General features: G+C 41.4%; 1 protein-coding gene across 1 annotated transcript in view; it reads left to right on the top strand.

The window, feature by feature from the left end:
* Zcwpw2 (zinc finger CW-type and PWWP domain containing 2) overlaps nucleotides 1-13,009 on the top strand; it is a 121,314-nt gene extending 108,305 nt beyond the window's left edge. Inside the window, exons 8-9 of the mRNA XM_052187036.1 lie at nucleotides 9,048-9,145; nucleotides 12,848-13,009. Coding sequence (XP_052042996.1) covers nucleotides 9,048-9,145; nucleotides 12,848-13,009 — 260 coding nt within the window. The remainder of the gene's footprint in view (nucleotides 1-9,047; nucleotides 9,146-12,847) is intronic.
* Nucleotides 13,010-15,256: the final 2,247 nt, after the last annotated feature.

A 15,256-nucleotide genomic window follows, 5' to 3' on the forward strand; every position in this document is an offset into this window, starting at 1 on the left:
CTCCAAAATCGACCATATAATTGGTCACAAGACAGACCTCAACAAATATAAGAAGATTGAACTAATCCCATGCCTCCTATCTGATCACTATGGAGTAAAAGTGGTCTTCAATAGCAACAGAAACAACAGAAAACCCACATACACGTGGAAACTGAACAATACTCTACTCAATGATACCTTGGTCAAGGAAGAAATAAAGAAAGAAATTAAAGACTTTTTAGAACACAATGAAAATGAAAACACAACATACCAAATCTATGGGACACAATGAAAGCAGTGCTAAGAGGAAAACTCATAGCCCTGAGTGCCTCCAAAAAGAAAATGGAGAGAGCATACATTACCAGCTTAATGACACACCTGAAAGCCCTAGAACAAAAAGAAGCTATTTCGCCCAGGAGGAGTAGAAGGCAGGAAATCATCAAACTCATGGCCGAAATCAATCAAGTAGAAACAAAGAGAACCATACAAAAAATCAATAATACCAGGAGCTGGTTCTTTGAGAAAATCAACAAGATAGATAAATCCTTAGCCAGACTGACCAAAGGGCACAGAGAAAGTATCCAAATTAACAAACTTAGAAATGAAAAGGGAGATATAACAACGGAAACTGAGGAAATCCAAAAAATCATCAGATCCTACTACAAGAGCCTGTACTCAACACAACTGGAGAATCTGGAGGAAATGGACAATTTACTTGACAGATACTAAATACCAAAATTAAATCAGGACCAACTAGACCATCTAAACAGTCCCATAATGCCTAAAGAAATAGAAGGAGTCATAGAACGTCTTCCAACCAAAAAAAGCACAGGGACCAGATGGCTTCAGTGCAGAATTCTACCAGACCTTCAAAGAAGAGTTAACACCAATACTCTTCAAACTATTCCACAAAATAGAAACAGAAGGAACACTACGCAATTCCTTCTATGAAGCCACAATTACGCTGATACCAAAGCCACACAAAGATCCAACAAAGAAAGAGAACTTCAGACCAGTTTCCCTTATGAACATCGATGCAAAAATACTCAATAAAATTCTTGCCAACCGAATCCAAGAACACATCAAAATGATCATCCACCATGATCAAGTAGGCTTTATCCCGGGAATGCAGGGTTGGTTCAATATACGGAAATCCATCAATACAATTCACTACATAAACAAACTCAAAGAACAAAACCACATGGTCATTTCATTGGATGCTGAAAAAGCATTTGACAAAATTCAACATCCCTTCATGCTTAAAGTCTTGGAGAGAACAGGAATTCAAGGCCCATACCTAAACATAGTAAAAGCAATATACAGCAAACCGGTAGCCAGCATCAAACTAAATGGAGAGAAACTTGAAGCAATCCCACTGAAATCAGGGACCAGACAAGGCTGCCCCCTTTCTCCTTATCTTTTCAATATTTTACTTGAGGTACTAGCTCGGGCAATTTGACAACATAAGGAGGTCAAAGGGATACAAATTGGAAAGGAAGAAGTCAAACTATCATTATTTGCAGACGACATGATCGTCTACCTAAGTGACCCAAAGAACTCCACTAGAGAGCTCCTACAGCTGATAAACAACTTCAGCAAAGTGGCAGGTTATAAAATCAACTCAAGCAAATCAGTGGCCTTCCTATACTCAAAGGATAAGCAGGCTGAGAAAGAAATTAGGGAAATGACCCCCTTTACAATAGCCACAAACAGTATAAAGTATCTTGGGGTGACTCTTACCAAACATGTGAAAGATCTGTATGACAAGAACTTCAAGACTCTGAAGAAGGAAATGGAAGAAGACCTCAAAAAATGGGAAAACCTCCCATGCTCATGGATCGGTAGAATCAATATAGTTAAAATGGCCATTTTGCCTAAAGCACTATACAGATTCAATGCAATACCCATCAAAATCCCAACTCAGTTCTTCACAGAGTTGGAAAGAACTATTATCAGGTTCATCTGGAACAGCAAAAGGCCCAGGATAGCTAAAACTATTCTCAGCAACAATAGAAAATCTGGGGGAATCAGTATCCCTGACCTCAAGCAATACTACAGAGCAATAGTGTTAAAAACTGCATGGTATTGGTACAGTGACAGGCAGGAGGATCAATGGAACAGGATTGAAGATCCAGAAATGAACCCACACACCTATGGCCACTTGATCCTCGACAAAGAGGCTGAAAACATCCAATGGAAAAAAGATAGCCTTTTCAACAAATGGTGCTGGTTCAACTGGAGGTCAGCATGCAGAAGAATGAGAATTGATCCATCCTTGTCTCCTTGTACTAAGCTCAAATCCAAATGGATCAAGGATCTCCACATAAAGCCAGACACTCTGAAGCTAATAGAAAAGAAACTGGGGAAGACCCTTGAGGACATCGGTACAGGGAGAAAGTTTCTGAACAGAACACCAATAGCGTATGCTCTAAGAGCAAGAATTGACAAATGGGACCTCATAAAATTACAAAGTTTCTGTAAGGCAAAGGACACCATCAAGAGGACAAATCGGCAACCAACAAATTGGGAAAAGATCTTCACCAATCCTACATCAGATAGAGGGCTAATATCCAATATATATAAAGAACTCAAGAAGTTAGACTCCAGAAAACCAAACAACCCTATTAAAAAATGGGGTACAGAGTTAAACAAAGAATTCTCACCTGAAGAACTTCGGATGGCGGAGAAGCATCTTAAAAAATGCTCAACTTCATTAGTCATTAGGGAAATGCAAATCAAAACAACCCTAAGATTTCATCTTACACCAGTCAGAATGGCTAAGATTAAAAATTCAGGAGACAGCAGGTGTTGGAGAGGGTGTGGAGAAAGAGGAACACTCCTCCACTGCTGGTGGGGTTGCAAATTGGTACAACCACTCTGGAAATCAGTCTGGCGGTTCCTCCGAAAACTGGGCACCTCACTTCCAGAAGATCCTGCTATACCACTCCTGGGCATATACTCAGAGGATTCCCCACCATGTAATAAGGATACATGCTCTACTATGTTCATAGCAGCCCTATTTATAATTGCCAGATGCTGGAAAGAACCCAGGTATCCCTCAACAGAAGAGTGGATGCAAAAAATGTGGTATATCTACACAATGGAGTACTATTCAGCCATTAGAAACAATGAATTCATGAAATTCTTAGGCAAATGGATGGAGCTAGAGAATATCATACTAAGTGAGGTAACCCAGACTCAAAAGGTGAATCATGGTATGCACTCACTAATAAGTGGATATTAACCTAGAAAACTGGAATACCCAAAACATAATCCACACATCAAATGAGGTACAAGAAGAAAGGAGGAGTGGCCACTGGTTCTGGAAAGACTCAGTGAAGCAGTATTCGGCAAAACCAGAACGGGGAAGTGGGAAGGGGTGGGTGGGAGGACAGGGGAAGAGAAGGGGGCTTGCGGGACTTTCGGGGAGTGGGGGGGGGCTAGAAAAGGGGAAATCATTTGAAATGTAAATAAATTATATTGAATAATAATAAAAAAAATTCTTGCCCACTGAATCCAAGAACACATCAGAATGATCATCCACCATGATCAAGTAGGCTTCATCCCAGGGATGCAGGGATGGTTCAATACATGGAAAACCATCAAGCTATCCACTACATAAACAAACTCAAAAAAAACCCTACATGATCATTTCATTAGATGCTGAAAAAGCATTTGACAAAATTCAGCATCTTTTCATGCTGAAAGTCTTGGAAAGAACAGGAATTCAAGGCCCATATCTAAACATAGTAAAAGCAATATACAGCAAACCGGTAGCCAACATCAAACTAAATGGAGAGAAACTTGAAGCAATCCCACTAAAATCAGGGACTAGACAAGGCTGCCCCCTTTTTCCATATCTTTTCAATATAGTTCTTGAAGTCCTAGCTAGAGCAATTAGACAACATAAAGAGGTCAAAGGGATACAAATTAGAAAGGAAGATTTCAAACTATCACTATTTCTCTCTCCCTTTCTTACTCTCAACAGCCAGTTGAATCAAGTCTGGAAACTAAGGATAATCAGCACAGATAGGAGATGCTGGTTGTACAATCAGCACAGGCATTCCTTCTGTCTCCAGCTTTGAAGGATATCATTGACCAATTCTGATAACTGAGTCTGTAGATTACAGCAACTGCCATTTCTTATGAATTATTTTTGAATTTCAGTTTACAATATAAGAATGCTTATAGAAATACAAGCTTCCTGTTGCTCTGGAAGCAGAAATCAACATCAGTCAAGTTGTTAAGAGTCCTGGCCAATTGATGAAGTCCTCCATTACTCTTTCTACCCTTTGATCAAAAGGCAGTGAAGACACTTTTCCAGATTACTTGCAAACAGAGATTACAGTGAACTTGGTAATGGCATACCTCATTATAACCTGATTGTACTTTAGCCTAGTGTTAGAAGTATAAAGATGTTTGCTTGCCATTTTATTTTATAGCATAGTTTAAAATCCATTTTTCAACAGGATATTAAATTTCAGTGTCAGTTTTCAAAAACTCAGAATGTAAAGTAGGGACAAAATTGTGAGGGGAACTAGAGAGTCAGCCTGAGGGTAAGCACAAATAGTGGCCTGTAGATTAACAGGTTAGGTTACTAAAGAGAAATCTACCACAACTGGAGCAGTGGAGACAGCTCCACGTGTCGAAGTACTTGTGGCTCAAGCCTGACACCATGAGCTGATCCCCGAGCTCATGCAAGGGCTGGATTAGGCAGCACAGAGTAGTCACTGCAGCGTTCCCACTGAGACAAGAGGAGACACAGGAGCATGAAGCCAGCCCATAGTGTGCTGCTTGCAGAAACAGCAGTGGAGATCCTGCTTTAACAAGATGGAAGGAGAGAACCTCCTCCTCAGAGTTGTCCTCTGACCTCTACATGCATGCTATGGCATGCACACACACACACACACACACACACACACACACAAATAAGTGAATGATTTTTTTAATCTAGTAAAATTGGATGTTAATTTCATTCAATATGCTTCAGTACAAGCATACATTCCTCTAGCAAGTTTGCATTCAGTACACATGGTGTATTTGTGTTTAAAATGAATTACCCAGCTGATTCTTAGGCCCAGCAGACTCTGAGTACTCCTGATCCAAAATGGAATACTCTTGTCTTCAGCCACAACAAAATCAAACAGCTGATTTGGAAGGTAACCAAGATGTCAACTGCAAGCTTTGTCTTGCTGTTACACATAATAGCTTACTCCCAAGCTTCTTCTGGGTTATTTTAAAACAAGTTTTGCAAATAGCCTAATGTTGGCTGGGCAGAGATCACAGTGAGGACAGTGTCTTAGTCTATGCTTACTTTCTTAAGTTCCTGGCCCACAGTAGATGCACTATAAATATGTATTAATTGAATAGAAGAATGATTAGGCAAAGATATGCTGGTTCAAATCTTTATGTAAATTGTAATGTGTGTAATGTTCAAAATGTGTAAAAGGAAAACTGGATTTCCTGTGCTATAGGAATAGCCATAGTGAGATTTTCTGTTTCCTAACTGCCATGATTTTGGTCAACACTGCTGTTAATAGCACTTTATTGGGATTTAAAATTCTCTTTCTTATGCCCTGCTTGGGTACATCTAGATGTATGACTTGTGGTGATTTGCACTGGTAAAGGAGAGGAAGTACTGTGTCAGTGCAGGGGTCAGGAGGAAGGCAAGGGTGTGGCATTTCCTCCAGGTTATGCCAGCTTTGGGCAGGCTTCTGTCTCTGGGGCCATGCAGCAAACATGTGTGCTGTTTTCTCTGATCTTTGCTTCAGCAAGATTTTGTATCAAGTAAAACTGCTGTTTTATCTAGGCAGAGAATTCAAATGCCTGTTGTTAATCAGAATTCAATTCTGTCATTGTCATAGGCTCTTTCTTAGGTGGTGGTGGGGTCATTATTTTGTCTCAACATATTAAATGAAGTAGTAAACACCTTTTCGACTTAATAACTATGCAAAAAAGACATTTATCAGTACAGTGGGGTTTTTTTTTTAATCATACTGGGCAACTAACATATGTTGTCACTTGGATTGGAAACAGATGAGCCTGTGGGGACTTGGAGGTGGCTCAGTAGTTAAATTGCTAGCTATACAAGTGTGAGGACCTTAGTCAGAATCTCCAGAAACCATGACAAATACCAGTGGGCTGCAAGGTGGCCAGTAGGACTAGCCACGTCAGAGAGCTTGAGACTCCTTTCTTAGTAAATAAGGTAATAGAGCAATGGAAGATCATCCCCAACAGCACCCCCAGGCCTCCACAAGCACCCACAAGTGTGCATGTGCACCCCGCAGAGGCACCACTCACACAGGTCCCACATAGGAAGTGGAAAAGGAGATGGAAAAGCAAGGATGAGTGTCATGCAGCCAGCCGCTTTGTTGTATGCCTCCCCTTCCTAAGAGCAGCCTTTGATGTCCTACATGGTACAGGGATTCCAACCATCTTCTCCTCCCAAGTCCACTCCCAACTTACCCTGCTCTTTTAACTTTGTGTCTTCCCCTCCTCACCTCCCAAATAATCTGGTAGTCTAGTCTCAATGCTCATGGACATGGGACCATTTACAGTATTGTAGACCTACCAGAAGATGGAAAACTGACCTCCCCCACTCTCAACTGCCTATAGCTCCTTGGTTGTGATGTGAGATTTATAAACATAATTGAGTTTGGTACCCTGGGACCCCAATTAAGAAGAAATACACAACAACTTCTAATGAGATTTTTATATTTCAAAAGAATTTATACTATATACATATCAAGAAAATTAGCTATTCCTTTCAAAGAATGATAAAAATTTAGCTTGGAAATTCATAATAGAATTTGCTACAAGCAGAGGTCATATATAAACCATATGATTACAAAAATTAAGCAGGTAAGAAAAAGCTATAAGGAAATCTCTTATTTTTTAAGCTAAGTACAGATAAACATTTTTAAATAGTAAAGTTTATTTGTTTATTTCTGTAATACTTAGAAGAATTCTTTCTGGGTGGTTAAGATTATGAATTAATCTTCAATTCTATTCCATTGATCTACATGCCTGTCTCTGTACAAAGACCATGCAGTTTTTTTATCACTGTTGCTCTGAAGTAGAGCTCGAGGTCAGGGATGGTGATTGCCCCAGAAGCTCTCTTATTGTTGAGAATAGAATGGCTCAGGCTCTAAGATCCATTATAGACAAATGGGATCTCATAAAATTGAAAAGCTTCTGTAAGGCAAAGGACACAACCATCAGGACAAAACGGCAACTTACAGATTGGGAAAAGATCTTTACCAGTCCTATATCCAATAGAAGACTAATATCCAATATATACAAAGAATTAAAGAAATTAGACTCCAGAGAACCAAATAACCCTATTAAAAATGGGGTATAGAGCTAAACAAAGAATTCTCAACTGAGGAATATCAAATGGCTGAGAAGCACCTAAAGAAATGTTCAACATCTTTAGTCATAAGAGAAATGCACTCAAAACAGCCCTGAGATTCCACCTCATACAAGTCAGAACAGCTAAGATCAAAAACTCAGGCAACAGCAGATGCTGGCAAAGATGTGGAGAAAGAGGAACACCACCATTGCTGGTGGGATTGCAAGCTAGTACGACCACTCTGGAAATCAGTCTGGCAGTTCCTCAGAAAATTGGATATAGTACTATCTGAGGACCCAGCTATACCATTCCTGGACATATACCCAAAAGATGCTCTAACATATAACAAGCACACTATGAACATGCTCCTCTATGTTCATAGAAGCCTGATTTATAACCAGAAGTTGGAAATGTCCAATTGTCCCTCAACAGAGGAATGGATACAGAAAATGTGGTACTGCACAATGGAGTACTACTAAGCTATTAAGAACAATGAATTTGTGAAATTCTTAGGCAAATGGATGGAACTAGAAAATATCATCCTGAGTGAGGTAACCCAATCATAAAAGAAGACATATTGTATGCACTCACTGATAAGTAAATATTAGTCAAAAAGCTTGGAATACCCATGATACAACTCACAGACCATATGAAGCTCAAGAAGAAGGAAGACCAAAGTGTGGGTGCTTCAGTCTTGCTTAGAAGGGGGAACAAAATAATCACAGGATGTAGAGGATGGGAGGGACCTGGGAGGAAGAGAGGAAGGGGAGAGGAAAGGGGGCCAGGATCAGGTGTGGGAGGAGAAAGAGGAGACATACATTAAGCAGAAGTATGTAGCAATGGGGGATAGGGAACTAGGGGTAGCCTACAGAAAGTCCCAGATGCCAGGAAAGCAAGAGTCTCCCAGGACCCAACTGGGATGACATTAGCCTAAATACCCAACAAAGGGGAGAGAGAACCTGTAGAGACCATATCCAGGGGTTAGGCATGGTCCCAGGTTGAGGGATGGGGCCGCCCATCCTTTTCAGAATTTTAGCCTGGAATTCCTCCCGTCTAAAGGAAATTCAGGTACAAAGAGTGGAACAGAGATTGAAGGAAAAGCCATCCAGAGACTGCCCCACCTGGGAATCCCTGTCATATACAGACACCAAATCCAGACAGTATTGCAGATGCCAACAAATGCTTGCTGACAGGAGCCTGATATGGATGTCTACTGAGAGGCTCTGGCAGAGCCTTATTGATACAGATGCTTGCAGCCAACCATTGGACTGAGCATGGGGACCTCAGTGAGGAGTTAGGGGAAGGACTGAAGGAGCTAAAGGGGTTGCAACTCCATAGGAAAAACAATGATATCAACCAACCAGATTCCCCAGAGCTCCCAGGGACTAAACCACCAACCAAAGAGTACACATAGAGGGACCCATGGCTCTAGCTGGATGTGTAGCAGAGGGTGGCCTTGTGGGACATCAATGGGAGGGGAGGCCCTTGTTTCCTGGGAAGGCTCAATGCCCCAGTGTAGGGGAATGCTAGGGCAGTAAGTAAAAAGTGGGTGGGTGGGTAGAGGAGCACCCTCTTAGGAGAGGGGATTTTTGGAGGGGAAACCAGGAAGGGGGATAACATTTGAAGTGGAAGTAAATAAAATAACCAATACAGAGATTATGAATTATATGGAATTAGCTAAAGATGCAGCTTTTCCTGTGTTCATGATTTCCTTTAGTTGTCTCTGAGACAGAAGGTTTACTGAAAGAACTGGAGAAAATGCTGCAGCAAGTCCAAGAACCCACAGCAAGAGAGGATGAGTCACAGGGAGAGCAGGTTAGTATGCAGAAGCACTCCTGCAGCTTCAGGTTCTCTGACTGATAAACATTTTAATCATATACAGCACTTCTCTCCACATCTAAATCTGAGCCACTGATCATCATGTTAATAAACTCGAGGATGTCAAGAAACCAAATGATACTCCTGGGGAAAATATGTGTTTACACAAAGGTAGTCTTTTAACTTTAGATCTTTGGGGTTGGGATAAAGGAAGAGGCAGAGGTTTCCTATAGCTGAGGTAGACCGTTGTAGAGAGACCTGGTATTAGCCATCATGACACAAGACTTGACAGAAATGGCTAGTAGAGAGACCTGGTATTAGCCATCATGACCCAAGACTTGACAGAAATGGCTAGAGTCAGTTCATCTCGGAGGTCATGCTGGTGCAGAGCACTTCATATCCGGCTGAGACAGGAAACAGAAGAACAAGAAGACAGGAAGGGGCCAGGGCAAGAGCACCCATGGGCCTGCCCCAGTGACCTACTTCCAGCAGCTGAGCCCCATCTCCTGCCTGCCACTCCCTACTGCCCAATAACACCTCTAGAATCTGACTTGAGTAAGTCAGCTGTGTTATGAATGTGTCGTAGAACTCATGTGTTAGCTAGCTCAGAGTTCTCATGCTCTGTCTCTAGAAAAGCCCAAACTGGCATACTTGCTTCCTAAATATCATTACTTCTATGGAGATTTCTTAGTTCAGTGAAGTTGACAGTTTTAGATGAATAGCAATAGACTCCTCCCTTGCTTGCAATCTTTCCAGGTAAGAGAAGTGAGATACAGTAGTAGCAGCTCCCTGGAACATGGGATAGCTTGGTGGGAACCTTCTCTGTCCCATCTATGCATTAAGACATGTGCATGGTTTAGCTACTGTAAGGCAAAACCTCTCAGTGTTAAGAGAGCAGAGGTAGAGCTCACCAGGGCACCCATGTCACCTCCACCACGTCCAGGATCGCTCCTAGTTCCTTTTGTTTTTAACTATGTTATACTCAGAGAGCTGTGTGTTCTTACTATCCAATATCTGAATAAATGGATCAGAGTTTGTGATATAAAACTCAGGCCATTTATAAAAGGCAGGATCAGGCCAGCCATGCATAAAAATCAGTCTCTGGGTAGACTCTTTACCCTCTAGTATAGTTGTTCCCTAAGTAGTTAGGAAACAAATGGTAGCAGGAGGTTTCATAGGTTTCATTAATTCATTCAGATACATAATGTACGCCAGTCAAGAGAGCACCCCGAGACAGAATCCCCAATGTAATCACTGGGATTGTGTCGCCTTATTATTTGTCAACAACATAAACTCAATGTACATCCAGTCCTGCTGCTGGGGACCTGAGCTGCTTGGCAGTTACTCATGTCCTACTTTAGGAACTGTGTTAGGAGTTAGATAAGACAAGCAGGGTATGTGTCAGGTGACAGAGGCAGAGCTCCTTCCAAGAGAGAATGGATTAAGTTCTTCTGTCGTTTCCCACATACTCACCTAGGGACACTGCATCTTTGCCAGTCCCCCTCAGCTTAGCTGGATTTAGAAGTGGGTGGATCGTTCATACAAGCTGTCAGACTGCTGGCTTCACTCAGATCCTTGGCCAGTATGAAGACAAGGATCTCCCATCTTTTTTTCTAGCTCTCCTGTAGATAGGGTCTTCCTTGGTGGTGTAGGTTCTCTGTGTAGTGGAGGCAGGCCTCAAACATTAATCCACCTGTTTCAGCAATAACTCCTGAGTTTTGGAGTCATAGGTAGTGTTCAGCTGAAGATGGGTCTTTAATGCTTTTCTTGCTGAGTTAAAGATTAAGGAAAGTGTACAGAATCTAGTGTCCTAGAGATGAATGTGTTAGAGGAAGCAGATGCCAGCCCTTGCTGAGGTGGAAAACACAGACAGCTCCCAGTCACTGCCAGCAGCACAGAGGTCCTGATCTGCAGGCTGGGAATCAACCCACAATGCATTTCTCCACCATGCTTCCAGTACACAGGCTTCTTCCGTGCATGGCTGCACTTGTAGAACAGGATGTGTGGACTGGTGATGTGGGTTATACTACAAATGATAGATATAATATAAATACTATATAATAAATAATATGTCTAGACAGTAACACAAATTATAATACAAACATAAATATGCAAATTATTCCTGCTTAGCAAGTGTGTACTCAGTTCAACACTGCATGGTTTTATGCAGTGTGGTTTGTGGTTTGTGGTTTTTGGTTTTCTTTCCCCCTTCTTTTCTTTCTTTTTCAGCCCAGTGGTTTGTCTTCTCAAAACTACAGCCTGGCTGGTTTTAATAGTGACCTCCTGGAGATTTTATAGCCATAGACTGGCTTCTGTTTTGCCTTTAGAACTAGTAGCTTGATAGAGTAGAAATCACTTTTGATTTTTATTTCTAATTCTAAGATACATAGTTTTAATACAGCCCCAGGTAGGCCGTCTTTTTGTTTTAGATTCTTGCTTTGTAAAAGTTACTTATTTTAACTTACTGCCAGGTGAGGACCTCCTACAGGTTCTCACTTGTAGCTCCTCATGTCTCTGGAAGCTTAGGGCTTCCTCAGTGAGAGCAGCCCTGAAACCAGCCACTAAAGCTGGTGCGATCCCACCTTAAAAGTAAAGAAGTAATCACACACCCCTGGACTTTGCTGTTTTATTTCTTCTTTATTTTCACTGTTTCTGCAAAGAATTAATGTGGCCTCTACTTAAAATTGGAGATGTGTTTTCCATAGGGTTTTTCGTTTTAGAAGATGCTTTCTGATACACTAAACACACTAAAGAGAGTCAGCAGATAATTCCAAATCTGGACTATGTTGTCTCTGAGCAGATACCTGTGAGCCCCTTTCAGAGTTGTAAATTCGCTGCTTTCTTCACAGTTGCCTGTCAGATTTTTTTATGATTCCTGAGCATGTGTGCCAGTCATGAAAGTAGAAAGAGCACATTCCACCGACAATCAGAGCTCTGCCCTATGTGCTCTGGCAGATGAGTCCTTCCCTGAGTCTCCTCCCCAAGGACACTCTTCTTGAGCTAACATTAGTACTGCTTACAGGTCCTGTCTGACGTCGTTAACAAAGGACAAGTTAATCAGACCTTTACAAATCTGCCTCACTTTAAAAGATAATCCATATGCAAATAAGTATGTTTGCTGAATAATTATTTGGATTAAAAGGTACATATTATATCGTGAATTACATGCATACCCTTGTCTTTCAATTACATGAGAGGCTAGTCTCCCTGTAGTGAACTTTAAAACTGAAACTCATGTTAGTCTGTATGTGCACAGTGTGTTACTACTATCTTTCCCAGCTAAGCTATAGTAAGGACTTTTAGTGGATAATGTAAATTCTTATTAAAGAATGGCTACAGAATATGTAACTGAAACTATTTTAAAATGTACTTTATATAATATTTTAAAAAATAAACCAATATAAAAAACTCAGATGGAAGATCACACTGTACCAAGGTATAAACTTAAAAATGTAAGTAGATGACATTGGAGAAAAGAGGTAGAACCTAATCTACAACTTAGGCAACCCCCCATACACACACAGAGACATCATGTTATACATAGAGCTTATCACCTGACCATCTACCTGCACATAAAAACCTGTGCACCAGTGTATTGGAGGAATACTAATCTCAGAAACCAAGCAGTCTTCTGTCGCTGTGCTGACCTGTGTGGAGGACCTGCTGTAGTTGTGATCAACTGTACGGCTCTCTTTGCAGTTGTCTCAGTGCAGCCCGGAAGCTCCCACAGGCAGCCCATTTCAGAGCTACCATGAAGAGGACTGTATTTTGCCTGATGGGACAAGACTAAAAGCTGGAGAATGTATTGCAATTATAACTAACAATTTAAAAAAGATAGATGCCCTAATATCTGAATTTTAATGTTAGTCAAGTGTTTCCAAAAGTTAATTGTGAAAACACTTGCAGTCTTTATATTTTTTCTGTCAAAAATTTTAAAATGTTTAGTGAAATAGGCATAAAAATTGGTATTGTTATAAATTTATACTTTGTGAATGTCCATGGCTTTGAGAGGACATCAGGTGGCATTTAAGTTAGGATGTTACAATTTTACAATTTAAGAAAAATCCTGATGTTTTATTTGTAAACTTTTTTGTTTGTTTTGATTTTATAATTGTTTATGAAACTTAATCATAAACAGGTGCTCTACATGAGTATTAAGGCCCTTCTTCAAATAGGACTATTAAAATGGCTACCTGTTCTGTTAACAAGTCTCAGTGAGAACTCAAATGTAACACATGCAGAAAGTGTTTTTGTAGTTGGATGGAACTACTTTAATTTATAAGGAACTGTTGAAGATATAGTCATATAATAAAGCTTGAGAATTCTCAAAAGACAAAACTGGCAGTTGTCTTATTGCATTGGAAACAGCTATTATTCCTCCACATGGCTCCTAAGCATAGCACTCTGGAACTCTGGAACATCAGAGTCCTGGCCCTTCCCTGCTGGGTCAGCACCTGCTGACCTAGGTGAGGCTGGGACACTGAAAGCACATCAGTGTTGTTCTGCATGGAATACCCAGTGCTGTAGGGAAGGAGCATGTGTGTCATCCCTCAAGGATCCATGAGCAGTGTCAGTGCATGTCTGTATGTGAAGATAGAATGGTGGGCCACCTAAAAAAGACAAAAGCCAATGCAGAGGTGTTAGAAATATAATGTATGTTCATAGGAAAGAGCTGGCACAAAATTAGCTTCATTAGAGAGAGCCTCAAACCACGGAGAAGCGTGATCACGACTTGAAGAGGGACAGCATTGTGAGAGCAGCTGCCTAGTGTCCCATAATAAGCTCTGAAATGACAGACCCTTCAGGACCAGAGGACGAAGAGGCTTCTGACTCAAAGACACTGAGGCAGGTGGCAAGTTTCATTCCCATGACTGAGCCTAACATGTCCTGTGGCTCAAATCAGGAAGGCACTGATAAAGACTAACTGTAGTGTAAGGTCTAAGGAGTGGGAGCCACGCCTGCTCTCAGCTGCTAGTGGGAGGGAGACTCACGGCCACAGCACAGCCTGCTTTCTTACTAACTCTTCTCACTAGAGAGAACTGCAGGGAGGGCTATGGCCTGATTCTGAGAGAGAAAAGGAAGCAACTGAAGGGTCTGTAGCCCACCAGTGAGAGAAATGGGAGCAAGTAAGTAACTCTAGTCAGGGGCGGGAAGGTTGGTGACTATAAAGGAGTTAAGGCTGGATCTGTTCAAGGAAGACCTTGGCATTCCAGCAAAGGGCAGCAGCACTCTGCACAGAAGATCCTTATGCCTAGAATTAAAGCCCAAGCTGACCATGGGGACTGACTTGGAGTCAGACTGGTGTGAGAATGGCATGCATGAGAGGGCAGCAGACAGATATCACTGTGCCAGCCTTTGCCCCTGTGTCTAGGGAATCCATTGTCCCGATGTTAGCTCAGATTGTCAGCTTCCACATCAAGAGTCTTGGGGTTGCCAGCAGGCAGCTGGCAACGGGCAGGTTAGGTGTCTGCACAAAGTCTTATTAAACCCTCAGCTGCCTGGGAAGAATGCAAGGCCGTGGCAGAGTTTTAAATGGCAAAGGGTCTCTGCCTGACAGGGATGCTACAGGTAGATACTTTCATTTGTCCTCCATGAAAGCTTAATATCATTTTCGTCTGTTCAAGTCAACTTACAGACCTCATTACTTCAAGTTCATCCGGCGCTTAGCACAGCCTCCTTTGTTCTATCTGTTCTCAGGATCTCTTTGGAGAGGAGCTAATGCATTTTTAACCATATCAAGCAACTGAAAGGTCTGGTTTGTAGCATGTCAGACAGCTGCTGCTAACTCTCTGAGAGCTGTGTGTGTGTGTGTGTGTGTGTGTGTGTGTGTGTGTGTGTAGGTTCCTAGAGATGAGGGAAATATGAGTTTTATGACCTGCCTGACTAGTACCTGACTTATATGTTGACAGTTGCCACTTTGTTATTGATTTAACATTTCCTAACACTTTGTATTCTCAGACAACTTTAGTGTTTGTTTGTTCTCACTAACTCCTCCCAGAATCTTTACAATATACATATGCTACAATTCCGTAATGTATCCAGAAACTTCCAAATGTTCTGATCAGACAGTCAAACCTCTCAGTTGAGTTGGAGAGTCTGCAAGACTCA

The sequence above is a fragment of the Apodemus sylvaticus genome, chromosome 7 (genome assembly GCF_947179515.1).
Source record: "Apodemus sylvaticus chromosome 7, mApoSyl1.1, whole genome shotgun sequence".
NCBI classification, from domain to species: domain Eukaryota; kingdom Metazoa; phylum Chordata; class Mammalia; order Rodentia; family Muridae; genus Apodemus; species Apodemus sylvaticus.